This window comes from Lycium ferocissimum, chromosome 7 (assembly GCF_029784015.1).
Source record: "Lycium ferocissimum isolate CSIRO_LF1 chromosome 7, AGI_CSIRO_Lferr_CH_V1, whole genome shotgun sequence".
In the NCBI taxonomy this organism is placed as follows: Eukaryota; Viridiplantae; Streptophyta; class Magnoliopsida; order Solanales; family Solanaceae; genus Lycium; species Lycium ferocissimum.
The window spans coordinates 43,894,918-43,922,261 of NC_081348.1; the positions used below are offsets into that span (position 1 = coordinate 43,894,918).

General features: G+C 35.8%; 2 protein-coding genes across 4 annotated transcripts; both read left to right on the top strand.

Annotated features, from left to right (window-relative positions):
* Positions 1-8,765: 8,765 nt before the first annotated feature.
* Positions 8,766-13,696, top strand: LOC132065255 (sulfite exporter TauE/SafE family protein 3-like). The gene is made up of 12 exons (XM_059458551.1): positions 8,766-9,339; positions 10,270-10,429; positions 10,960-11,160; positions 11,244-11,308; positions 11,759-11,789; positions 11,897-11,985; positions 12,063-12,149; positions 12,265-12,315; positions 12,396-12,617; positions 12,888-12,981; positions 13,066-13,206; positions 13,284-13,696. Exons 1-12 carry the CDS (start codon positions 9,121-9,123, stop codon positions 13,367-13,369), a joined length of 1,446 nt encoding a protein of 481 aa, XP_059314534.1. The 5' UTR covers positions 8,766-9,120; the 3' UTR covers positions 13,370-13,696.
* A 778-nt stretch (positions 13,697-14,474) lies between these two features.
* On the top strand, positions 14,475-26,945 carry LOC132065256 (transcription factor MYB3R-1-like). 3 transcript variants are annotated; one of them, XM_059458554.1, is made up of 12 exons: positions 14,475-14,754; positions 18,120-18,309; positions 19,194-19,242; positions 19,990-20,047; positions 20,955-21,049; positions 21,787-21,890; positions 22,456-22,584; positions 22,710-24,369; positions 25,093-25,409; positions 25,604-25,718; positions 25,879-26,076; positions 26,467-26,945. In XM_059458554.1, the coding sequence occupies exons 2-12, from the start codon at positions 18,197-18,199 to the stop codon at positions 26,590-26,592; spliced, it is 2,964 nt and encodes a 987-aa protein (XP_059314537.1). In that variant the 5' UTR covers positions 14,475-14,754; positions 18,120-18,196; the 3' UTR covers positions 26,593-26,945. The 3 variants fall into 3 exon arrangements, with proteins under 3 accessions (XP_059314537.1, XP_059314536.1, XP_059314535.1); XM_059458553.1 differs by having other exon boundaries at positions 14,667-14,754; positions 18,112-18,309; XM_059458552.1 differs by lacking the exon at positions 14,475-14,754 and adding an exon at positions 15,493-16,558 and having other exon boundaries at positions 18,112-18,309.
* The last annotated feature ends 399 nt before the right edge of the window (positions 26,946-27,344 follow it).

Sequence of the window (27,344 nt, forward strand, 5' to 3'; positions counted from 1 at the left end):
ATAACACGTATTAGGCTATTAGCAACATGATTTGTGCTATTACAAATCTGATTATAAATCTGGCAATGCACATGACCATCAGTTGACTGCCAACAAGTTCTGCTTATAAGAGGATTTTTATTTTTGGAAAGAACATCGACCTCATTTCCCCATAGGATGCCTTCCACGTCCTCTACCAAAACTTGGAGTGTATGGTTTGTCACCATTTGTGCCCTTTTTTGCAACATTGGCAGTGGGATTGTTGTAGTGATCCAAGGTGCTTCCAGATGAGGACAAGTTGTTTAAAGAAGAGCCATGAACGAATTCATGATTGAGAAGTAGTGTTTGTAGTTCAGAGAAAGTTACTGGCCCAGGTCTAGCAGAGAGAGTGGTAACTATATTTTTGAAGTTAGCTCGAAGCCCCTTAAAAATATAAATATATATTCTGATCTGCCAAGGGAATAGATCTGCCCACTGCTGCAAGCTCATCACACACAACTTTTTCTTTTTGGATGTATTAGGCGACACTAAGGTTGCCTTTCTTGAGGTTTTGAAGTTGCATGTGCACGTTAAGGATTCTTGTCTTGGACGGTGAGGAAAGAGCTTGTTCAATAGTGTCCAAATCTGTTTGAACGTGGTAAGGGCAACTAAAAGGCATAGTGTTTCTTCCATAAGGGATTAAAAGACTCATGATCAACTGATCCTGTTGAATCCAATGATCAAAATTGCATTTGAGGAAGAAGAATTTGGCGTTGGAATGAGGAGAGAAGAGCAATAAGAATTTGTGCAAGTTGACATGTTGGGCGTTTTAGTAGGAGAAGACTCTTGATACCATAATAGAGCAAGAACAATCAATACTGAGCTGCACAAAATTGTTTCTCATGTTTGCCAGTACCTGAGGGAGTATATATGGAAAGGAGCCCCTAAGCGTGCTAAGCTCCCGTTTATGTATGTCCGGGAAGGGCGGTTAAAGGGTACTATTGTACGCAAATTTTTCGAGAGAGATATATATACACACAATAAATCAAGAGTTCAAAATGTATAGGAAGACAATATAGTTACAAGTGATAAAAATCCTAGATCCGGATAGACTGTTATTTCTATGAGTCTATCCTAATAGTGAGGAGAGTTGATGAAGCATTCTACAAGTCTTAAAGATACCCTTGGTCAAAAATTATGCGTTACCACAGATACTAATTATCATGTTATCCAACATACTAAACAAGACACAACGACCCATCTGGATGAGCTCATTAGGATTTCAAGGATATTTTTAGATTGGTTGATATTGTAGCAGCTGAGATTTCCGATGGTAAAAATTCAAATTGCTTGCTCTAATATATGGAAGGATTTGGTACATGATTTGAAAACATATAACGGGTGAAAACTGGCAATATGAGGATAAAGGTTCCACTTTTTGTGCCAATCCTTTACATATTAACATTATAGGACATCCACAGAAAAATGGATTACTAATAAATATTGAAATAAGAGCTCAAATCCTTGTGAGTGAAGAAGCATCAGAGTTTAATTTTCTAATAAAAAATGCAGATTAATAATATTAAAATTTGAGCCATTATGGAAGAGGTCATATATATTATATATAGTAATAAAAGCGAGCAGATTAGTACAGCTCACTCACTCTTGGGACTGTCAATTAAGTAGATGATTTAGGATCGGCTACATGAATAGACTCACTCCACTATAATCATGGCATGAATTCAGTTTGCAGGTACTCATACATTTGGACTATTTTAACCTCAACGCACTCCCCATTCATTCATAATTAGTAAAATAAAACACAAAGAAACAAGTATACAAATTGAATTCGAGTATTGCAATCCAATTATGCAAAGGGATTAGGGCTATTGCCGAAAATATAGAGGAACTTACGAACGAGCATGAGGCTTTCATAATGGAGGTCTTAAGTTCGAAATCCTCTACCTACGACAGCAGGGGATTTGCCTTTTGGGTTGAGCTCGTCGTACTGGACTTGCCTAGTGCGGGTTACCTCTCCTGTGTGGTTTGCGAGCTATTGCACAAGAGCTGAGTTTACCCTGTACGCACCCAAAGAATAGTGGTTGCGTGTTCCCATGTCATCAAATAAAAAATAGAGGAACGTACCAACCACTTGAGTGGTCTCAACGCGCCGAAGCAGAGTGTGGTGGGGCTCATAGATATCACTCCCCTATATTGAGTGGGTCCATATAATACTATTTGGGCTAGGGGTATCAAATTTGGTCGGGCAATTCGCTAATCTGCCTTCGTTGGGGTGGTCTTTTAAATTTCTTTTCTCATTTGAAATCTTTAAATTTTGCCCTTCGGCTAAAACCCATAGGTTCCGAGTTCGAACCACGCTACAAATAAAATTTTAAAAAAAATTATAAGGCAAGTTTAAATTTATTTATGCTAACTAAGACATACTAACGAAGGATTACCAAAGTTATCTTGGGACCAGCATACTTTATGCCTTAGGGCAGACTTGGCATAAGTATGCCGGGTCTGGCATAACTTTTGATAATTCCTTCACAAAGTTTATCGCCGGGATCTAAGATAAAAGTTTGCAAACTTTTATGCCCCCACCGGCACTTTGTGAAGGAATTACCAAAGTTATGCTCGGACCCGACATACTTATGCCTTAGGCGTACTTGGCATAAGTATGCGGGTCCGCATAACTTTGATAATTCCTTCACAAAGTTATGCCGGTCCGCATAAAAGTTTGCCCATTAAAAGTATGCCCCCACCTATGATAACTCTCTTTGTGAAGGAATTATCAAAGTTATGCGGGCCGGCATACTTATGCCAAGTCCCATAAGGCATGAGTATGCGGTGCCCGATAAAATGTGTAATTCCTTAACAAAAGTATGTCGGGTCCGCATACACGCGACCAAACCTTTGTCTTGCGATTTTTTTTTTTTAATTTATGCTTGAGCTGGGGTTCGAACTCGTAACCTCATTATTTCGGCGCGAAAGTTCAAAGTTGCAATGCGAAGGGCAAAAATTAAAGACTGAAGATATACGAGGGCATAATTTAAAGACCACAAATATGAGGGGCAAAATTTAAAGACCACCCCAAAAGAAGGGCACTCCGCGCAAAAAAATGAATTTGGTCCAAATGGTGATGACCCACCCAACCCGTCCAAACTTTTTTGAGTTAGGCTCAACATAATTTTATATTGGGCTGATTTCAGCCCGACCTAATATAGCTCATTTTAAAGTGATCTCCAACTTAGCCCAATACTAGCTCAATTCTAGCCCATTTTTAAGATTTACTTAAATTTGAATTTATTGCTTGAGATTTAGTTTATTTGTTAATATATACGCTTTTCTTGTATCATGTATCTTATAAGTTTGTGGTGTGTTCAATATGAAGGGAAATATTTTTCACGAAAAATATTTACCACGAAAATTGTTTTCTTAAAAAATATTTTCCACAAAAAATCCATAAAAATAATTTTCAGGAAAATATTTTTCGCGAAAATAGATTCAAAAAAACTGGGTCAAGTTGGGCGGGTCATGACCCAGCCCATTTTTAGTCCATTTCAGCCCAACCCAATTCAGCCCAAATAATTTTTGGGTCAATGTTAGCCCAACCCATTTATCACCTCAGCCCATTTTTATTGGGCCAATTTCAGCCCAACCCGATCATTTGACACCCCTAATTTGGGCTCTCAGTTTTGAAATTCATTGGGTCAGTCTGGAATCCAATCAGCCCCAAAATGTTTTCCTTTTAGCAAAATATACTTAGTGCCATAACATATATGGGCGGTCAGCTAAATATAGTTGCATTCGCTAGCCAATATATATATATATATATATATATATATATGTAAATATTTTGTATATTATACATTAATATACAAAAAAAATATACATTTGTTGGCTTGATGGATGGCTATTTACGTCAATTTCTCAAATACTCATAACCTATATGTCATATTGGACCCGCAATGGTGGTTCAATTGGTTTGACATGGGCTTCCATAAAGGAGGTCTCAGGTTCGAAACTCCCCGCATACAACAGCAGAAAATTTGCCTTATGGGTCGAGCTTGTCGCACGGGGCTTGCCTAGTGCTGGTTATCTCTCCTGTGTGGTTTGCGGGCTGTTGCACAGGAGCGGAGTTTACCCTGCGTGTCCCGAAGGATAGCGGTTGTGGATTCCCTTATCATATATATATATATATATATATATATATATATATATATATATATATCATATTGTTCTTACTCATACCACGCAAACTTATATAATGTGGGGAAAAAAATACGATAGTCAAATTATCATAGCATGTGATCTTCACTTTATAGAAGTCAACTAACAATATCATCTCACTCCTCTCTTTCTTCAATACTACACATGTATTAAGATTTAAAACTTATCGTCAAGAAACAATCCAATAGAATCACGATCGCTCTCTGCTTTCTTTATAATTCTAAACAAATGGAACTTCTTTTGAAATTAGGAATTTCAAATAGGGGGTCTGACTGAATTTGAGCTGGTGAACAAATGCCTCTATTTTGGGGTGGCCTTTAATTTTTGCTCTTCAGCATTTTTGGTGCTAAGATAAACTAAATTTTAGCCGGCATGGTTAACGTTTAGCTTCAGCATGTAGCATGGTATCCCACAAGTTATGTCGGACAAGGCAAAACATTCAATATTCAACATCATTTGAAAAAAGGCATAAGTTTAGATTCCACTCGGCATAGTTAGCATTTAGTTTCGGCATATGTATCATCATATCCATAGAAGTTATGTCAGAAAAAGGTAAAACTTTCAACACTCAACATAATCTGAAAAATACCACCAACTTATGTCGCATAACTTAATGCCTACAGGACTTGTGTCAAGCGAGGGAAAAGTTCAATTTCCAAGGATAAAAATACTACACAACTTATGCCGAACGAAACATATCTAGATATTTTCACTAAATAAGCAACAGAGAAAAAATTAACCAGTCCGCATGAAGGCAATTCGTGCAAAAATTTGAATATTACTAGGTAGCTTAAGATGGGATAAACAATAAGTCATAGCCCCAACCCATCCAACATTTTATCAAGTTTTAATTTGTATTCTCATAGTTTGTTTTATATCAAACAAAAAAAATTAGAAAATACTTTGATAAAGCTTCTAATGAGTCGATTTGAGCTATACATTTAGTCGAAATCAGCTCAAGTTTTAAATGAGCTGAATTGAAAAGGTCAAAATAAACTGAGTTAATACATGAACGAATTATTAATTCGCCCAAGCTTAAATAAGTTGAATGGATCATATTTTTATATGTTACTGACATATGAATATGAATTTTAGTGAATAGGGCCTTGTGCAACCTGTGGGAAACTTCTCAACTACTACAATACATACATATTGACATTGTGGTTATGACGTAATTTTCACTTTCTTCCTTTCCCGCAACCACCAATTTCTTAAATTTGAGCTATATTGCAAGTGACGAGGGAGGTTGCTTAGATGGTAAGCGTCCTCCACTTTCAATCCGAAGGTTGCGAGTTCGAGTCACCAATGGAGCAAAGGGGAGCTCCCGGGGGAGGGGATTAAAAAAAAAAAAAAAAAAAAAAACTATATTGCAAGTTGACACATACACATTATGTTAGGAGGACCATGGCTTTGCTTAGATTTTGAGTTTCAACTTTGATGTGTGCTTAATTAAGACATAGTTTCCTCTAATAAAAAATTAATCACGAGTCTTAATTACCAGATTCGACCATTCAAATATGATGATTATTTAGTTAGTTGCCCACGTGATACGATCAAATTGATTTCTTATTATAAGATCCATTTATTATTGAGCTGTTTGGAGTTTGTGAGTGTAATCATTTTGGAGCATTTTTTAACTAAGACAGCTAACTAATACCCACAAGTTAATTTAGGAGCATACTCATCAAGAATCAAACAAATTAGTAGAACAACTTATAATTAAATAGTGACATGACTACATCATCGTAAATCGTAATGTACGTATAAGCTGTAAGGTAGGAAAATCAGAGCTAGAAGTTTGCACCTTCAATAAAATAAGGAATTACTACTAGTTTATACTTTAAATTGTGTATTAGGAATCTGAGTTGAATAAGTTAAAATCATGTGAATTTGTGATTTTTTTTTTTTTTTTTTTTTGTCTTGGCTAATGTTTTATGCATATGGGATGATTCCATTAATGAGCTATTAGAGAATAAGAAAATAAAAGCACAGTGCAAATTCATAGAATTTTAGGAATAAGCTCTGTTCATTCCCCACTTTCCATAAAATATAAAAAAAAAAAAAGTGGTGCCGACTTTTTTTTTTTTTTTGGCTACAAATATGTCGTACTAACATACATACTTTAGATGCCGTCGCTAGATTAAGTCTTGCAAGGTGCTGATATTTTGACTGCCTTATATCAAAAGCTTCTAGATTGAATTTAATAAGGTAAAAATGGTAAGAAACGTAATATTTTTCTATATTATGTTTTTACGATTAATCATTAATGGGAACAAGCAAAGGACTCATTCTCTGACTATGAACCACTACTTTGAGAATGCAGGAGATTCAAACTCGAATAAATATATTAAGACGATTGTAGCAAGCTGACCATGTTAGAGTAAAATAACTCAACTACTAAGATGTTTTCCTTCTGTTCAGATCTCAGTTAATGAATATTAATTAATTAATTCTTGTAGCCTCAGCGCATCAAAAGTATGACCAGTTGCCAGAAATATTGTGTGTGTATGTGTAATTTTATTTTTCTCTCATCCCATGTGACCAGATTCATGGAATGTCTCCATATGGACAAGATTATTTAGAATAGGCTAAAGTCATCGATGGATCTCTGAACTTGTCCTGATTTTTTATTTAGACCCCCCAACTTAAACGTTGACCATCTGGACCCTCGAACATAAACTAAACTATGCCATTTGAACACATCGTGCCAGCTTGGCACATACGTGCAGTACACTACTTTAAACAGAGCGTGAGAGACCAAATTTTTCTTTTTTAAAATTTTTAATCATTAAAAATTAATTTTAAGAAAAACTCTATTTTAAAATCTATCTAAATAATAAAAAATAAAAAACTGAAAAACCCAACCCATCCTCTCCGATAGCCCACTTCGCCGCCACTACCGCCGCTGCCTCCATCGCCACTGCCGCTGCCGCTCCGCTTCAAAATCTATTTAAACAAATCTTCGATGAAAAAAGGCTCCATTTTTTAAATTATTTAAATAGATTTTGAACCGCGGCGGGCGCGGCGGCGGGCGCGCGCCCCCTCTTGGGGCGGCGGGAGTCGATGAAGTGTGCTAGGTTTTCAGATCGGAGAGGATGGGTTGGGATTTTCAGATTTTTTTTAATTATTTAAATAGATTTTTTTTTAAAATAATTTTTTTTTGACATGGCTTATTTTTATTGGTCTATTTTTCCATGTCATAAAGTGCAAACACTCACGACCGATTTTGATCGTATTCAAATGGCACGATTTTAGGTGTTCGAGGCCCAGATGCTTAACGTTTCGATTGGGATTAAATGAAAAATGGTGACAAAGATTGAAGTTTATCGATGACTTTAGCTTTTAGAATATTCCACAAGTAATGAAGTATCCAATTTTCAAGTAACCAAAAAGGAAAAATAAAAATCTAAGCATAGAATTGAAGCTCTTAAAAATTAAATTGAAGTACGAATCACTCACCCCTAAATCTATAGCCAACTTGCCAAGGACATGTTTCGCTAATAGATTATCTCAATATGTTTTCGAAAATTGTGGTGAAACTGTAAATTTTTAGCTAAATGTTTCGAGTCCAGACTCCCGTATACAAAATTATTTTTGGTAAGAATCTAACTGAACAGTTTTCAAATGTCAAGATCTGATTCAGATATGACTCAACCATTACGTGTTCTTAGCCATTTATAATGTATTTGTTGACTAAAAGGTGAACCACTTTTTAAGGATCGTCTTCTCATCCAATTTGCTTATTTGAGCATCAATTTATTTAAGTAAATTACTAACTCACTCTTTCTTTTGTCCTTTATCGAGTTTTAAACTAAATCAAGTTACATCTAACTTTGGGTTCGGATAGACTTTAGATATCTTACCAGAACTAGAATTGTTGCATATTATCGATCATCTTAAGTTTTACACATATAATAAAATAATAGTTAATGACGTTAATTATAAGAGTATTAATCTAAATACTTATGCAATTACTAATGATCTATTAAGATAGCATCTAAATACAAATAAAGTTAAATTAGAATTGATAATTGAAAAATTACGAGACGTAGTGAACATTTAAACTTACATACATACCTATAGTTTCAAAAAATTATGAAAAGTAGCTCCACTTTGGGCTTTGTAGCAAATACACAATACACACAAGCATTGATACAGTATGTGCTAAAACGAACTCTTTGGAGCGTTTTCAACTGATATAATATGCAATGATATATTTGATACCCGTCTGATACCCGCTGCCTGAATACAATCCTTTTGGCACAACTGATAGTCGCCTTATCCAGCAGGTGTAGCTACATTTCATAATAACACTATAAACTATAGCAATTTATAAAAATTTCTCTTGATAATTTGAGACCTATTAAATTAAAATAATTAACAAATAAAAATACCTTTTAAAAATATTAACCAAAATTTTCTTAATTTGTCTTTTTTCAAAGACAAATATGTTGAAACAAGCACTTGCCAGGCAGTCTGAAACCTTGTTGTTTCATGCAGTTGAGAAATTTCAATTCTTGTCCTTACCACATTTTGGACTTTTTCTAGCCTTTTTTCATCATATATTCATGCACTACTCATTTCATTCAAATGTGAGACTCAAAAAGACCAAAGATCCACCCTTTTCTACTCCTTTTCTCCTTCACTCTTTTCCTCCTATTTTTTCTCCCTTCACACAATAAACAAACCCTTTTTATACTTCACTTTCTCTTTACTTGTAGCATTTCTCATCAATCTTGAATCCCCATTTCCCAAGTTAAAAGAAAAAAATTGGTTTAACATACATTTTTGTTTTAAATTTTCAATCTTGAAATTGTTAGAAGAGAAAGAAATCCAAGAAAGAAGGATTCTGTATGTGAGTGTTTGAAAGAAAACCAAGAGAAAAAAAGTTTTTTGATTTCTTGCTTTTTGGTTGAGGAAAACTATTGAATGGCGGAAGTTGGAGGAAAACTGAAGATTTTGAGGCCACTTTTGTCAATTGCATGGAGTTTTCTTTTAGCTGCTGTATTTGTATCAGCAGAAAGAAGCATCAAGAGGGAAACTATGGAAGCCCAAAATGCAACTGAGCTTTCAGATGCAGATTACCTTTCTGCTGTTGTCAACTTCTTATGGAAGCCTAACGAATCTGGTTACCAACATGTTTGGCCGGTAACATTTCTGGATTATTGGTTTGAACCGTGTCATGTTTATTTCTCTTCTTTTTCTAATTGTTGGGTCTCTAGAACCTATGTTGCACGGATTCTCCAAAAATATTGTTGCACCCGGTGTCTTACCGAAAATATTTTTGAAGAGTCCTAGCAACATAGGTTAGAACTAACATTCATATTTTATGACTGAACAATTTATTGAGTATAGGAATGAAACAGGTTACAAATGAATCAGATTGGATATTGAGTATTCATATAGTCGATCTCAACTAGTTTGCATTTGAGGCATAGTTGTTTTTTCATTTTTGTGCATATTTATTTGGTCTTCACGACTGATTAATAGGTAGTAGTTGGTGATTGTATGTGAGCAAAATTGTTAGATTAAGTGGTCCACTAATTGATTAAATTGAATCTGGATTCTGGAGAAGATAAGCTCTATGAGCTACTACTAGATAGTGAATGTCAATGCATGAAAGGGACCACTTGTTATTTCCATGCATATGTAGAGGCAATGTTTTCTTCATTTCCCTTTTTTTAGCAGGCATAGAACATGCATGTCACTGTATGCTTACTTACCATTCGACACCAAAAAGCAAGAAAAAAGATAGAGCTTATAACTAGGATGTTCAATTAGAAATGAACAAAATTATGAGAAGAAACAGAAAGGGATGAACATAACTACAATGTGAATTTAACTGGGCTGATGTTGCAGTGGTGCTCCAAATTAGTTATGTAATTTTTCCATTTGAGGTGTTATACGTAGCAGAGGGCAATATATGTCTTATGGTGTGCCTCATATGGACTAGCACTTTGGATTTATAACCACCTTGAGCTCTGTTGATATTTTCGTTACCCACATTTTTGCTTTTATGCAGTTGACTATGTCGGGAAATGGACATTTTTGAATATGTATTGTCGGGTGTCATTGCAGGATATGAAATTTGGATGGCAAATTGTTGTTGGTACCATAATTGGATTCTTGGGCGCAGCATTTGGGAGTGTAGGTGGTGTTGGTGGTGGTGGCATATTCGTACCCATGCTTAGTCTTATTGTTGGATTTGATCCAAAATCATCAACAGCAATTTCAAAATGTAAGATTACAGACTAGTTTACATGACCTTTAGGAAATTCATTTTCATTACTTGAACGGAGTACTGAATTGCAATTACTTATTGATTACCGAATAAAGGAAGCTCAACTTTTCACCTAGAGATACATATTAGATTCCAAATAATCAATGCAGAACACTTATGAACTCCATCGTTTTACACCATAATTCTTGATATTTGCCTTATCCAAAGACCAAAAAAACCATAGTTCTTGAGCTAAGATCAGTTATCTTTTTGTTGGTAGATCATTCAATACTAATGTTACAAATTTTATCAGAACTTAAGATAGCTTGGTTTATGTTGTTATTCATTATATGGATCAATAAATGGAACTTGACGAGACTAGTCCGGAAGATTAGATTGTTACATCTTTTTCCTCTGGGCAGAGAGGAGTAAGGAAAACCTTTTGAACTCATGTGATATCCGCACTAAACTGTAGTAGGGGGTCATAATTTATGAACGATCATCTTCTGCTATGAACGGTTTTTTCTCCTTCTATTTCTGGTTGACAGGTATGATCATGGGAGCTGCAGTCTCCACTGTTTACTACAACTTAAAGCTGAGGCATCCCACAATTGCCATGCCTATTATTGATTATGACTTGGCTGTGCTCATCCAGCCAATGCTGATGCTTGGCATCAGTATTGGAGTTACTTTCAATGTGATATTTGCTGATTGGATGGTTACAGTTCTGCTAATTGTTCTCTTCCTTGGTAAAGCATCTCTCATAATATGGCGCTCGTGTTTTTTTAAGTTATTGCTCCTACAAGACTTTGATCGTAAATGATTGTCGCAGGCACGTCAACCAAGGCCTTTCTAAGAGGGGTTGAGACGTGGAAGAAAGAAACTATTGTGAAAAAGGTTAGCACCTTTATGTTCTTGGAAGTTTCCTGCTTTTGTGATACTGTAATCTGCACCCTACTTTGTATTCTTTTGTAGCATGTTAGAATATTGGTTTAATATATCGACAACCCCTTAAACTTTTCAGCAAATTTCATTTAGACACCTGAACTACGTTTATTTCAATTGAGCACCTAAACACATGATAAAGCGTTCCTATTATTTTGGAAAAAACTTTTCCGCGTGTTCCCAAGCGTCTATTAGGTAGTTAAGTTAACCACATGAAATATGTCATCTTCTTTAAGTATACACATCAACCTCAATTGGAACATGTCTGAGGTTTTACGGCTTATTAATGCACGCTAATCTCAAAGATTATTTATCCAGTCAGATTTTAGCAAGACGATGTTAAACAAGTCATGCATGTGAAGTGTTGGGTTTTTCTAATCCTCTGTTTTTTTGTTACTTCAGGAGGCTGCTGCTAAACTTTCAGGGGCAAATGGTAGGTTAGGCAAATGAATTTTCTATTTGTATGAAGAGTTTAGAGGGCATTCCGTCTCGATTTCCTTCTCGTGGAGATTAGAGTATTTCTTTCTTTCTTTATGCCAGGCACGGGTGATGAAGCAGAGTACAAGCTCCTTCCCAGCGGTCCCGCCAATGGAAATGAAAAGGATGCTAAGGGTTCGGCTGAACCAGAGGTGACTTATCCAACTCTTGAAAGGAGAATATTATGTTTATCGTGATTTTGTAACTCTAAAAAACCATGTCATTTTAGGTCCCTTTCATGGAGAATGTTTGCTGGAAGGAATTTGGACTCCTTTGTTTTGTTTGGATTGCATTTCTTGCGCTGCAAATCCTGAAGGTTTTCATTTCTGATCTCGTTGGTTCAGTTCCCAAGTATACTTAGGAGGGGATGCTGTAATTTTGTATTTTTTTGGTTAATCTATTAACTGACTGGCCTTGTGTGTTTGAAATAGATATACACAGCTACTTGTTCGGTGTGGTATTGGGTGGTGAATTTGTTGCAGGTTTGTATTTGGTTATCTCACATTATCAAAGACGCAAAGTAATTCTAAAGACTGCTATGAACTCGTTTATTGTCCTGCAGATCCCAGTTTCTGTTGGGGTATCTTCATATGAAGCTATTAGCCTGTATAAAGGTTGGAGGAAGATTCAATCCAAGGGAGACGAAGGCACCAATTTCCGTGTGATGCAACTGATTGTTTATTGCTTCTTCGGAATACTAGCTGGTATGGTTGGCGGACTTCTTGGTCTTGGTGGAGGATTCATCATGGGTCCATTGTTTTTGGAGCTCGGTGTCCCTCCTCAGGTTAGTTTGTTTGCTGTCGTACCGCGTGACCAGCAATGCATTTTTAGTTCTTCGTCTTAAGTTGACATGCAAAAATGTTACCAACCCATGGTTAGTTTTCGTGCTACGTAAAACATAAGCATGGGTTGGGAAATGACAATTTAAAGTGGTTATGGAGGGAAAACATTTTAAATTCATAATTTTCTTAATTTATATCATATCTCTCTTCATTAAAATTTTACTTCTTGTCATACTTAATAACTAGTCTCATGTGTCTGTCTCTGTTATTAGGTCTCAAGTGCCACTGCCACCTTTGCGATGATGTTCTCCTCATCAATGTCTGTGGTAGAGTATTACCTTCTAAAGCGTTTCCCTGTTCCTTACGGTATGTGCCATTATTCCCTTATGTTAGTGAACATAGAATAGATTGTTCAGGTTTCATTCTTTGACAACTATATGTTTCTTACAGCTATCTACTTTGTTGCTGTGGCAACCGTTGCTGCTTTCGTTGGGCAACACGTCGTGAGGAGGTTGATTGTTGTATTAGGACGGGCTTCACTTATCATCTTCATCCTTGCTTTCACAATTTTTGTGAGCGCAATATCACTGGGTGAGTAGCTAGTTTTCCCTTATGCATTCTGTCTTCTCGTCTGAATAGCTATGACATTTGCTTCTTCGTTTTGACAGGTGGGGTCGGAATATCAAATATGATTGGGAAGATCCAGCGCGATGAATACATGGGATTCGAGAACCTTTGCAAATATGAGGTTTAATCAAGTTAGTCTCCAGGAAATGGTGGTTCCATTCTACATTAGCTATACATTATTTAGAGATTTCTGCTTTGGAGAAAAATATAGGAAGTAAGAAGTAGAAATCTTTTTGTTTAGGATTTCTTTTGTCATTTTTCCCTTGTCATTCTGTTTGAATTTTTCTGTTTTAGTGCTTCCATCAATTGAAAATCTGGTACATCTTGAACACCAGGAATAATGGAGAAGAGATTGAGATCGGTTGAATTTTTGTTTCTTTGGCATAATGTTCTATGATCCACTCTACCCGCAATATTAGTGAAGCGTATTCATTCATTTCTCTTTTTAGCAGAACATTTTTATTAATGTATAATTAAAGGTACTTCTATTGCTCAAGACTCAATGCCAATACCTGATGAGCTTGGAAATAAAAAGGTTGTTTCACCCTGTGTTGGTTGGATTCTTAAATATGTCGCCAAGCACCATAGCACCTTCACCTTATTCTAGGTGCGGCAACATTTTTCGAGAGTTCGAGTGCCATACAACCCTCACCTTACTCTAATCCTACTTATAGGGGCATGACTGATCTTTATCACCCAATTTTGCTACGAGGAAGTAATAGTTCAAATACAAACAAGGGCATATCTACTCAATTTTGCATACTTTAAGGGCATATTCAACTCTTTTTCGCTTATTAATCAGTTAATTGGGAGCTCCAGTTAAATTAAGGACATATTTAAACCAACTATTAAACGATGAGGGTACTTGTGAGCTAAACTATTTACGAATGACATATCTGCTCAATTTTGAATACTTTAAGGGCATATTTGAACCTTTTTCGTAAATCCTATATGAGTCCTCTATTCGAGGTCAGTTTCATTTCACTAAAAAAATAGCTATGAATTTTTCGCTAATCCATCACTAAATGCTTATAGATTTTTTTTTTTTCTATTTCTAAATAGGATTAAAGAATTATTTTTATTGTTTAGCGACATAATTTCTACGACGATAAGTCCAAACTCTTGCCCAAGCAGCATCAAGATTGTCCATTGAATCAAATATTTTGTACAATAAATACTTTTAACAATATAAGATTGTGATTTATTTAAACAACTAAGAAATGAAAGTTCTCCTTGAAAAAGAAAAAGAGAGAAAAAGAGGAACCGGTAGACAGCAGGTAGCAAGTAGAAACTAACCGTTGGACTTGAAAAATTTGAAAAGTTGCGAAAAATAGGTACAATCAAACGGCTGAGATAATCTGGTCTACCGGCAACCGGTCCCAATATAGGGTTTCAATCTCAAACATTTGAATTCATCACACCATTTACCCACCCACCCACGCCCTATATTCTTCAAATCTTGCTGAATTCATTACACAATTCTTTTCTTGGAATGCTGCGAAGCTCATTTCAGTTAGTTCTCAATCTTTTTAAATACTCTTCGTGTTGTGATCGAAATCAATTGCTTTACTTTAGATTCACCATTTCTTCAACTCTTCTCATTGTTTTCGTACAATCTTGAACCTTAATTTGATTTGATGATCGAATTAAAGAATACCCAGTGGTGTTAATTTGATTTTTCAGTATGGGTTTTCTGTTGATCGCTTTAAGTTTTGTGCTTTTGTTCATTTAGCTAGCGTCTGGTCTTTTTCCGCTCTAAATCTTATAAGTAAATCAATGATCAACATAGCCAAAAAAATGATCAACTTAAGCCTCAATCCCGAAATAGTTCTGGGTCAGTCCTGTGAATATTTGTATCAATTCCACTTTATTCAGGTCCATTTCATGTTCTTTTAGCCTTCAACTTACTTCTATCATCCTCGAAAATATAAAAAGATGGATACAAAAGTTTTTGGATGATTGGTAGTTCTGATGACAGTATTATTCTTCATCTTTTTCAAAAAGAAGAATATTAACTTCTAAAAAGCATTCCCTTTATTTTGGTGTAGTAGTGCCATATCAAGTAAGATTTTAAGTTTATTATCAGGAGGAGAAATGTCAGTATTAGTTGGGATGCAGAGAGAATGTTACTTTTTGTTTAGTCGATGGGGAAATTTCAAAATACACTTTAATCTTTTTATTTTGTTCCATTAAACTTCTATTTTGGCTATTTTATTGATCCTAAGTAAGATGACAACTTGTAATTATTTATTGTGGACTTCATAATGTCCCTTTCTATTTTGCAAGGTGGTGCTAGTAGGCTGAGATCATTTTTATTCTGATTTTGCATTTGTAGGAAAGAAAGCATGATGGACGACATTTAAGTTACAAAGTAAAGATATTTCCTTAACATATGAAACACAACAACATCACCAATTACGCCTTACGTTAGTTAATAATAGCTATATGAATCCTAACTTTCTATTTTGCTCCATTGGGACCCATTTCTTTCCTATATTCAATAACTTCAGTTTCTTATATGAGATGTTCTCTACAATTTCTACTGATGTATAAATATCTAAACAAACTAAAGAAGATTCATAATGGCTAAATCTTTATCTAACTAGTTGGTATCACTTATAAAGATATGTTCCTTATTTTCTTTTTTCACTGAGTCTGCATCGATTCGAGAGGTTGTTCGTCTTTTAAGAAAACTTCCTCCCATCTGATTTTGGCCAACTTGGTCTTTTTTAACATCTTGAGTCATCATGGTTTCATACGTATGGATTCGTTTAGAGGTCTGCATAGGACATGAACCATCACTTGTGACTTTTACTCATGTTTTTGTATGGACTCATGGAAGCAGGACGAAGGACTAGGACTAGAAACTTTACATTACCTTCTGGATGCAGACTTTGGAGGAATAACATAAAGGGATAGAAAGACCTGAGTGGCTTTGTGACATGCAAAGTAGGGGATGGAAGAGAGTCAGAATTTGGGGTTAGGTCTAATATGAAGAGAAAACGTTGAGAAGTGCCTTCTCTACTAATATGGAGTGTTGAGCTAGAAAGAGATAAAGATGCAACATACTTTGGAAGTTGATTAATTATGAGGTTGGTGAAAACACTCTACAAACAGAAAGAAAGACTCACTAGCCAGGACGCGTGGAGGTGGGGTTTGAGAAGTGATTACGCGTTCTCGCTTAAGTCATATTACCACAAGCTTTTCGTGAGAGAAGGGTCGGGCTTCCGCATGTCTCAGTTTGGATTCCTAGGGCACCAGGTGTAATTCCTCGATTGGTTGGTTGTGTAAAGAGAGCGATTTAAATATTGAAAACGTGAGTAAGAGAAAGATTACATATGTTTGACTAGCTTTATATGTAGATGTTCAAACAAAGCTTACATATGTTACATTGTCAGGTAGCTACACGTATGTGGTGGATTGTATTAAACTGGATTATATTCACCGACATGCTACATAGTTGGACCTTTAGAAGAAAGTAGATAGGATGTTGGGATGGGACATTTCCCCGTTGCCAACATGTGAATCATGTGAGGGGAGAGAAACTGCAGAGTTCTTCTGGGGATAAAAAATAATTTGTACATGTGAGTAATAACCTATTTTTCTTAGTTAGTTTCTGTTGCACCCATGAGGTTTCTACGTTTATGAAAGATCCATTGTCATTTGTAGGGAAGCACATTCCTGTGTAGGTTCTCTACTTTTTGGCAGACCGATTTTATGCTAGAGTTATTCCACATTGATAAAATTCCATACGTCATCGAGAAAACACCTTGTTGCAGATATATAATAGGTAAATAAATTGACCAGTTCTAACAATTTAAAACTTTAAAGTGAGGGAAAAGGGAATAATTTAGAAAAAAATTCTGGACCATGAAAAGAAGGTTGCCATTATATTAACAGAATGTGTAACTAACAAATTGATTCAAACTATTCTGCGGTCAAGCTTCAATTGAGGATTTCAAACTGTTTTTCAACTAATTCCTTTTTTTTTTTTTTGTAGTGTCTTAGATCAAATATGTCGGCTCAATTGGGTTTTTAACACACTAGCGTTCAGATGATTCAGAAGTTCTGCCAAATTCTTTACAACTGCCTTGCACCTTGTAGTTTTAATTTAAGCAAATTCTATCCACATGGTACTCTGATATGGGATGAAAAGTTTCGTGCTTAGTGTTAGTTCATGATTGTTGCAAAAAGAAGCCTTTGTGCAGCCTGCATTTAGATGTAGCGACCAGAGATTAAGTAGTTTCCTAGTTGGCTTTTGACTTTTTGTTGTAATTTACGAGAGTTCATTTCAAAAATACAACTAGTACTTACAGGACACTAATTTGCTCCAAAATGTTTTTGTATTTGATATATTCTGCATGTTTAATTCTGCCTTGTGTTTTCAATTATGCAAATTTGAGATTTTCTGATGAATAGATGAACAGAAAAAGTATGGATAACTGGATATTGTGTTTCTGTTAAATTGAAAATGTTTACACATGTACGTATCAGAGGCTAGCATTATCTTTTGGCTTTAGTTCTTGATTTTGAAAAAACAAATCACTACATAGACTACTTTTTGGTGCTAGGAATAAGGATTTTCCTTCTTTTATGACTTTATCTAATTTTTTGTGGTATTCGAGGTCACTGATTCTAAAAATTGAGTTCGTATCGAACCCATGATAATGCTTGAATCTGCCATATCTCGTTGATTCATGACAGAGAAGATCTGGAATATTAATTGATGGGATAATAAATAAACTTCCCCTCTCAGTTTTCACCTAGGAAATTCTGTAGATGTCATTATTCCATGCTTTGTCAAATCAGCTGCATAGCACAGCCATCACATTATTTGTTGTGCTTTATCAGTTCATCTTATTTTGTCAGAACATCAGGTAGGATCTCTTACATCTTTGGGGGTGACACATAATGAATTTGGAAGGACATTTTGGAGAGAATTGTAGACCTTTAGATGTTGGATTATCCAGATTTGCCTTTGTCTCAAGCAACCATGGAAAGTGATGAAACAAGCAAGTGTCCTTCAGATGACACCAGTAGTCTGCAAAGTGTTCGGCCTTTGCATGGGTAAGTCTCAAAGACTGCATGATCGCATCTCTCGTGTCATAGTTTTTTTTTTTTCTGGGTTTCAATTTGTGCTTTTGTGGTTCCTGTTATTGAGCTTTTCTTCTATTTCACACAAACCCTTAATCCGCTCGTACATACCTGTCACGTAAGATGAAAAGGACGTCGATCTGAGATCTAGTTGGATGTGGTAAAGTCACATTGCTTTCTTTGACCTATCCTGGAAAGTTAGAAATCAGAGATGCATCAAAACAAGTAGTGGAGATATAGGAGACGAAGCAGTAATAAGTTTGTCGCGTTACCTCTATAACATATATGAAGACACTATAATATTTATACTTTTCAATGACAAAATAGCTGTCTAATGCTCAAACCATTAGTCTGCCTGGTGCATCCCTGTCAGTATTACATGGAAAGGAATATATGAGATCTGGTCAGGTTTGGTGAAATTACATTGGATTCTTTAGCTTTTACAACATAGTTAGTGGGTATAAATATAAAAACTGCATGAAAGCAAGTAGAACAGCGGTGAGGAGAAGAAATAATGACAAGTTTGCTGTGTCACACCAATTACACATGTGAAAACAAGACATAATCTATAGTTTTTAATGACAAAAATAATTTCCTGATGTTCAATTTAAGGAACTACATATAGTAATCTCTTTCCTTCCCACAGTATGGCCCCATGTCCGCCTATCTTTACTTTAAGGGTCAAGTTAACATTGTTCTGTGCTGTCCAAGAAGTTCAATCGAATTGAAAGTTATACTTGATTGTGAGCTTTGAAAGGACCATCATATTCACATCCTTTATGTTATCAAATTGAACTTGACAAAAGCTCAGTCAAACAATTTGTCAATTTTTTTATTACTTCCTGCTAATGTTACAGGAGGACGAGTGGTCCTAAAAGACGTTCCAGACAATGGATTCCCGAGGAGGTAAGCTGGCGTTTCCTAAATATTTAGAAACATATGCGTGAATTCAGGGTTTTCTTTTGGTTTTATGTTCTTCTGATCTTTTAACTTCTTCTTCTTCTTTTTTTGGGTAAAACTGGGGCTTTGTTTTCCCCCACATTTTGTATGTATAATGTTATATGCTTTTTAAGGATTCAAATAATTTAGCTCTATCTGCTTTTCGGGGGGAGGGTGGTGATTCATTCCTAGTATGGAAACTCAGAACGCCATGACAATGTAAGTGTGGCACAAATGCTGTTAGCCATTTAGAACTACTTGTCTGTGCCTTTGTGGAGAAGACACTTAATTATTCTATTGCAATTTTATTCTGTTTGTTTGATATTTATAACAGCCTTTAAGTTTGTGGGAACTGTTTCTTACACAAGGAGTATTGAGTCATTCTAGTTGTTTTCTGCCTTCCATTAGTGATCTCAAACAATGTAGATCAAGGCCCACCAAACATTCTGGAAAATGCTTGGGCTAGTAACTGCAAAGTCAAGGATTTAGTATAACGTAGAATCATTAGGTAGAAAAACTGTCAGAAGCTCGTACAGCTCATCTTAGTAATTTTTTTCTAATGTATTAGTTCTTTACTCTTCCTTCTTTTGAAGTTAGTTTCTCTATAAATTTTTAATGTGGTGAAGTACTTGCCAGAGACCATGTAATATTTTGAGTTTACGTTTTAAATCTTTTATGTTGTACTAAAGTATAAATTTCTTAATCTCCTTTCAGGATGAAATCTTGCGCCAAGCTGTCCAACAGTTTAAGGGGAAAAGCTGGAAAAAGATTGGTAAAAACATTGTTCTTTTCTTGTCTAACCTAGCATGTCTTACAGTCAAGGGGCTAATTGCTCATACTTTTAGCAAGACCTAGAATTTTCTCAAATGGCTGATAGAGGGACTAAAACTTATGTGATTCTTGCTGTGTTTATTTAATGTTTTGATATATAACCAAAACAATCTCAGAATTGCTTGTAAATTGAAAAACTGGCCATAGTAGTGAAATAGTGATTTTTCCTTTGATTTGTCTATGTTGCTTTTTCTACTTTCCCAAATTATGTCTCTTTTTTCTGTAAGGATCGTCCCAAAATCAATGCCTCCTTTCCTGGAAGGGATATTCCATCTTTGCTTTGGGGGATTTCCACTTTTCCTATAACAATACTTTATAAACAAAATGTAACTTGTAGCTTCCACACTTTTTCTCCATTTGACATGCAATTACACATTTTCCATGCTCATCTTAATATCCGTAACTTGTCAAAATTTGCCATTTGCTTGGATGCAGTGAAAGTTGCGGGTTGGAAACCAATTCCAACTCAGGCAGAATTATAATAGCTTAAGACTTATGGTGCTTTCAGCTTCTGCAACAGTTGTTTAGCAAGTCATACTTTTCATTATCATTAATAGGAAAATGCTGCATCTCTCCTGACACATATCTGGATGAAGAAGTTATTAAATAGGGCTAGAAATGGTCTACTCTTGTCGAAAAATATTTTTCTGGATAGAGTGTTTCTTCAAGGCATTGAAGTCTTCCTTATAGTACTTGTATGATTTGTTTGAATTGGTTAACCTACAATTGAAGTTGAAGACCTTTGTCACACCCAACTATTACAGCAGATATCTATCTGACAAACACTCACCCAACTAGTAAAGATGATAAATGTTGAGTGCTTACTAAATCTAAGATTTAATTTGCAGCGGAATGTTTTAAGGACCGGACAGATGTGCAATGCCTGCACAGGTGGCAGAAAGTTCTTGATCCCGAACTTGTCAAAGGTTCATGGTCTAAAGAGGTAAAAAAAGTGCTTTCCTGTTGGCCTGTTTGAATCATATCTTAGTAGTACCAGTGGTATCAAAAGCGAAAAGTGCAAAAAAGCTCTAAGGTTAGCTGGAGCTTTAAGCGCAAAGCGCAAATAAAGCGTGGGCTTTAATCAAAAAAGGCGCAATGGTGCAAATACACAAATATGTATATGTTTAGTCCAAGTCTAATAATAATAAACATGAATAACAAATATTTGGACAAAGAAATTGTAAAAACATTACGACAAAGTGAAATATCAGTTGTTTAGTGTCATCTCTGCAAAAGAGGCTCATTGGCAAGGAAAAGTATGTCTTAGAGCCTTGATGATGACACTGAAGCGCACATAAAATGAGGTGAAGCACTCAACATGTTTTGAGCCTCGCTTCAGGGCTTAAGCGCGCCCTTGATAACACTGCTTAGTACCCATTTTGTTTCTTTTATATGACACTATAATATTTGCGGAGTCAATCTGAGAATCTTTTCCAAACAAATCCTAAATATTACAATTATAAAAAAAATTGTGACTTATATTACTTTTCATGTAGTTGAATAAGTTATATTTTCAAAAAAATATGAAGGCATTGTCAGAATTGAGAATGATAATCACATGTTTTGACCATCTTTATCAACAAACTATTGTTATTTTTGGGGCAAAGAAAATACAATTCTTGAGAACTTTTCACCCAAGTGCTTATATTTGCTAATATAACTCTTTTAACTTATGCACAGGAAGATGATAAACTAATTGAATTAGTGAGCAGATTTGGCCCCAAAAAATGGTCCACCATTGCACAGGAGTTAGCAGGACGTATTGGAAAGCAATGTCGGGAAAGGTAAGCACAACATTTTTGTGTTTATCTAAACAATTCAATGTTTTTTTTTCTTCTTCTATAATAGAGTTCCAAAGTTATTAGAACATATTAAGCAAGTGAGATGCTGTAGCTTGTGGGATTTCAAGAATTGTGCATTCCTAGCTACTCTTTCAACATCACAAGCTCACTTTATGCAGCCTTCCTCTGCTAGGAACATTGATTTTTCAAGCCTATGAAACTGATATCTTCCTATTTACCCTTTCCACTAACTGGTTAGATGCTGTTCCTCAGCTAATGACTCAACTAGTCCTCTAAAACTTAAAGATATGCATGATGATGGCTTGAGATGATGGAGGCAGATAACTACTCCCACTTTCTATTGAAGAATACTTTTTTATTTCATATATCTGGATATATTACCTAGTAACATAAATCCTTTGACTTAGTAGGACTTTTGTAGTGTCACATTTCTTCTAGGTCCTTTGATTTATTAACATTGAGGTTGCCATTGAAAGAATAAGTTTTAAACTCATCAACTTTATATGACTATGAATGTTATAATAGTTATTTTGAGAGATCTTTTCAGATGGCACAATCACCTGAATCCTGCAATAAAGAAAGAAGCTTGGACACAAGAGGAGGAATTGACTCTAATTCGTGCCCACCAAGCTTATGGAAACAAGTGGGCAGAGTTATCAAAATATTTGCCTGGAAGGTATTTTGAGATGTTACTTTTATGTCGACAAGAGTTTGTTTCCATCTTGATTTTCTTTCGAGTTCTTATTCTCAGAGTTCTTTCATAGTTATATCTGACGTGAAAACTCTTATGGCTAATTTCAGGTCAGACAATGCAATAAAAAATCACTGGAATAGTTCTGTCAAAAAGAAACTGGAATCATATTTGGCATCAGGTTTACTTGCACAGTTCCCTGCACTGCCTAATGTCAACCATCAGAACCAATCAATCCCTTCTTCGTCTATGAAGTTGCAACAAAATAGTGAAGATGAAAGTGTTCACAAAGAAGGAACAGAAGCAGAGGAAGTTACGGAATGTAGTCAAGGTTCGACTCTTGCTGGTTGTTCCCAGTCTACAAGTGACTGGGGCAATACATTTGTGCATATAAGAGAGAATGGTGGGATGTCGGAGGAATCAATTCGTGAAAAGAATGCAAACTCCAGCGGGGCACCATGTCCTAGGAACTATACCCCAGCTTTTCGAGATGTTTCTTGTTCAATGCCAAAAGTTCCCAGTGAACTTGTGGATTCCAAGTTCCATGAGCATAAGTTCTCATATGACTGGGTCAATTCCATAGGAGAAGATTGGCAGTTTAATAGGGATGACATACCTAGTATTTCTCTTCCGGAGTTCATTCAGGAATCCTCAGGACATTACATGCACTGTTTACATGGCAATGAGAACCATGATTTGGTAACCTATCCATTGCAAACGGCAATGGAATCTGGAGCAACTTTTAACGTAGGAAACATGGTTGAGGATCCATATAAACCCAATGAAATGTTTGATGGTTGCAGGATCGTATATCCTGAGGCGGGAATTCCTCAATGCTCTCCGTCCGAAACTGGGGTTAATGGCAGTGGTGAACCTGCAGATTCGTCAATTTACGAATCATCAAACTATCAGATCCCTGAAGCAGGAAATATGGCTCCACAAAACTGCAATGCTTTATGTTTTGATGATTTTGAAGCTTCATTCCATCAGCGATTTTCTGTTCCTTCGCAATTTTCTTCTGAGGATAGATCACTTGTGTTTGGTATTGCTTCAGATCAGTTCCATTATCCTCCACTTGAAAACCCAGTTCAAGAGTCCTTCACCAGTAGATGTGATGGTTTTATATGTCCAAGTGAGTTTGGCACCCCTTCCAATGAAAATGGCATAGAGAATGAGGTCATGAAAGATGAACCTGATCATACAAAAGATTCCTCAAGGCTAGAAGAACAGAAAGATGGAGGATCTTTATGCTACGAGCCTCCTCGCTTTCCAAGCTTGGATGCCCCCTTCATGTGTTGTGATATTAAACAATCTGTTTCAGATACACAGCAAGAGTACAGCCCTTTTGGCATCCGCCAAATGATGATGTCTTCTGCAAACTGCCTTACTCCATTAAGGTTGTGGGACTCACCATCAAAAGATGATAGTCCAGATGCTATCTTGAAAAGTGCTGCCAAAACTTTCACTGGGACACCTTCTATATTAAAGAAGCGACACCGTGATTTGGTGTCGCCTTTGTCAGAAAAGAGATGTGGGAAAAAGCTTGAAACTGATCTCAATATGTTTGAGGAGTCAGCCAATGAAAAAGTGTCTACTGAAGACAAAGAAAATCTACGTCCATCCTCAGAAGATGGAAGAAAGGAGGAGGGTGATGGAGTAACTGGACTTTCATGCAATGGAAATTCAGAGAGACAATTAGATGGTGGTGGTGCTCACTACCATAAAGAGCTCCATAGTGAAAGAAATGGAGCCAATGATGCAACGGGAAAGGTTAGTTATAATTTGTCATTATATTTTTCTTCTCTGGCATCGGTCTTTTTGTTTTCGGGAATGGGATTATGGAGTGACAGTATAGGACCTCCATTCCAGATTTTATTTTTCTGTAAGAAATGTATCCTCACGAGTTCCAACAATTGGAATACTGAGTAGGTGCTTGGGATATGAAATGGTTGATATTGAAAAAAAAAAAAATGTAGTATTTGCAGTTAAGTTGAAAGAGAGTATTTTGGAAGTTAGAGTTGTGTTTGGACTTGAAAAAATTTGAAGTTTACTGAGTGAAAACTTGAAAGATATTAAGATCTATTTTTCAAACTTCGAATTCCATATTTCAAGTTTGAAGTTGAAAATGGGCCAGTTTGATAAACAAACACTTGAAATAATCTCCAAGTGTTATTTTAAAATTTTGAAACCAAATCTCTGGACAAACAGGACCTAAATCTCACATGCGTATGAAGTCTCTTATTACTATTCAGAGCTCTCCACTGTCTGCATTTTCTTTTGTTACAGATAGTATTAGGCGACTCAATATTCATCACTTTTGTTTCTGCTATTTGCATTTCTTTCTAAGTCAAACTTAATTTAATGTGGTTCAGGCAACTTTGCTCTTAGCTGATTTTGAACCGTGTGGTTTACAAAAAAACCCATTCAACTTAATTTAGCAAAATCCCCGTTTAAACTTAAATACAACTTTTGTTTTGTCATTCCTGGCATCAGGTAAAACAACCTTCTGGAGTTCTGGTTGAGCTTCGCTCAAATGACATGCTTTTCTCTCCTGATCGTTTCTTGATCAAGTGTGATAGAGCTACAAGTCTGAGTAATAAAGCTTTAGGTAACCAGTATGCTAGACGACTTGAAGCTGCATCAAATCAAGTTACTGCTTCATCCTCCTTTGAGACTTCATGCTTGTCTATTGTTTGCTCTCCTGACATACTTGGGAAGCATAGAAGCACAACGCAATCTACTATGTCAATTGCATTGGAGAATACAGCTGAAAATTCTGAAAATGGATTTGGTGCTGAGACTTCAAACATGTAAGATTACTGAAGTGTTAAGTTCTTTTGCTTTCTGTCCTTTTTGTTTTTTGTTTTTGGTTACTTCTCTCCCACATAGCATTTCTGGCCCACAAATTTGTATCTGTTGGTCCGTTTACCTAATGATTGGTTTAAATGGAGTTTTGCTACACATTCGTTTCTAATGATCCATTTACCTAATTAATGGTTTACAGATTTGGAGAGACACCTTTTAAAAGGAGTATTGAATCTCCTTCAGCATGGAAATCTCCATGGTTCATGAATTCTTTTCTGTCTAGCCTAAGCTATGATACAGAACTTGCATTTGAGGTATATACATTATGTGTTCTACTCAGTGACTAATACCTTTCTGTTTGTTAGTTCTTTCACATTTATGTGTTCATGCTCTTTTTTCTTTTTTGTTGATAATGGTGCATTCTGTGCTTGTGTTATATTGCTTTGATTTGTTTGTGTTTTCTTTACTTGGCAGGATCTTCTTTTTATGAGCCCGGGTGATAGAAGCTATGATGCTATTGGGTTAATGAAGCAATTAAGTGAGCAAACTGCACCTTCAATTGCTGATGCCCGTCAGATCTTGGGAAATGAAACTCCAGAAACAATCCTGTCGGAAAGGAATTCCAAGAAACAGAAAACAGATGAAAATTGTGCCCAGGCTTCAAATGCTATCGTATGTTTGGTCCCGATGTCAAACTTTTTATGTGAAGCGATCTATCCTATTACCTATTTTTAAATAAACTAGCCCTGATTTAAAACATTTCTTTTCCTCATTTTCTCTCTAATCTTTTATATCCTATACTAATTTTGGCTGTTTTAAACAATAACCTTGCAGTTTTCCTCTTTTTGTTTCTACTCTTATATTGAAAACTAATCATTCTGCTGTAAGATATGGCTTAGTAAATCTTTTCTGTCAAATGTCACACCCAACTCATTACTCGTTCACAGTTTGGCTTTACTTAAAAATATCCCCGAATTTACAGCAGCAGGTTGATATCTTTCTACAGCCATGGTCATCTGTTGATTGACATTTTTGATGTTTATATTTTTGGTTCCTCTGCAGAGTGAGAGACGCACACTTGATTTCAGTGAATGTGGAACGCCGGGAAAGGGAAAAGAGACTACCAAATTTGGAAGCAACAGCAGCTTTTCCAGTCCTTCCTCCTACCTGTTGAAGTGCTGCAGATAGAAAGTCCTTTTAGGATAGAAGGTTTTCTTCCCTCAAAGGTACTTGTTTGTCGGAACATATAGATTCTATTCATTCATTAAATGTATGCTTCATTCCCCTTTGCTAAATGCGGAAGCCAATAGTACATTCCCTCTTCTCTGAGCTTCATTTTGCAGGAAGCATGGTAATGTTAAAAAAGGGGAGAATAGAAAGCTGTGTAGATTCTTTTTTTGAAGTAGTAAGTTTGAAGAAACTTTCTGTAGGTTGGGTGAGGTTATGAGCATTTGTACTTCACATATTGGACAAAGTGGACTAGATTGACTAAAATTGGGTTTGCTTTGGTAAGTTCCAATTTGTTTGGGGCTGAGACGTAATTGTTATTCTTGTTGTTCTGTCTCCGATATGTTAAAACAACTACAAAGGAAAAAACTTACTCGCATTTGTTCATTGCATTTGCACCAAGCAAACGAATGCAACATCTGTCTAACTCCAAGTGTCTAATATATTTGACGGCAACCAATTGAAGATTACTACTAATATGGGAGCTTTTATTTTCCTTCCTTCCTTTTTTTGGTTAGTACATTGGAAAATGTAAATAGAAATACTAAAATATCTCATAATTTATTAAGAGCAAAAACTCTATATCCTTGATCGACCCTTCTCATACTAGCGGATCTTCGTCATGTCTAATATATTTCACCTAATTGGCTTGATGCAAGTATTTCTTCTCTCTTTCTATATATTGTTGGACTTGTAATCTTTAAAACCACTAC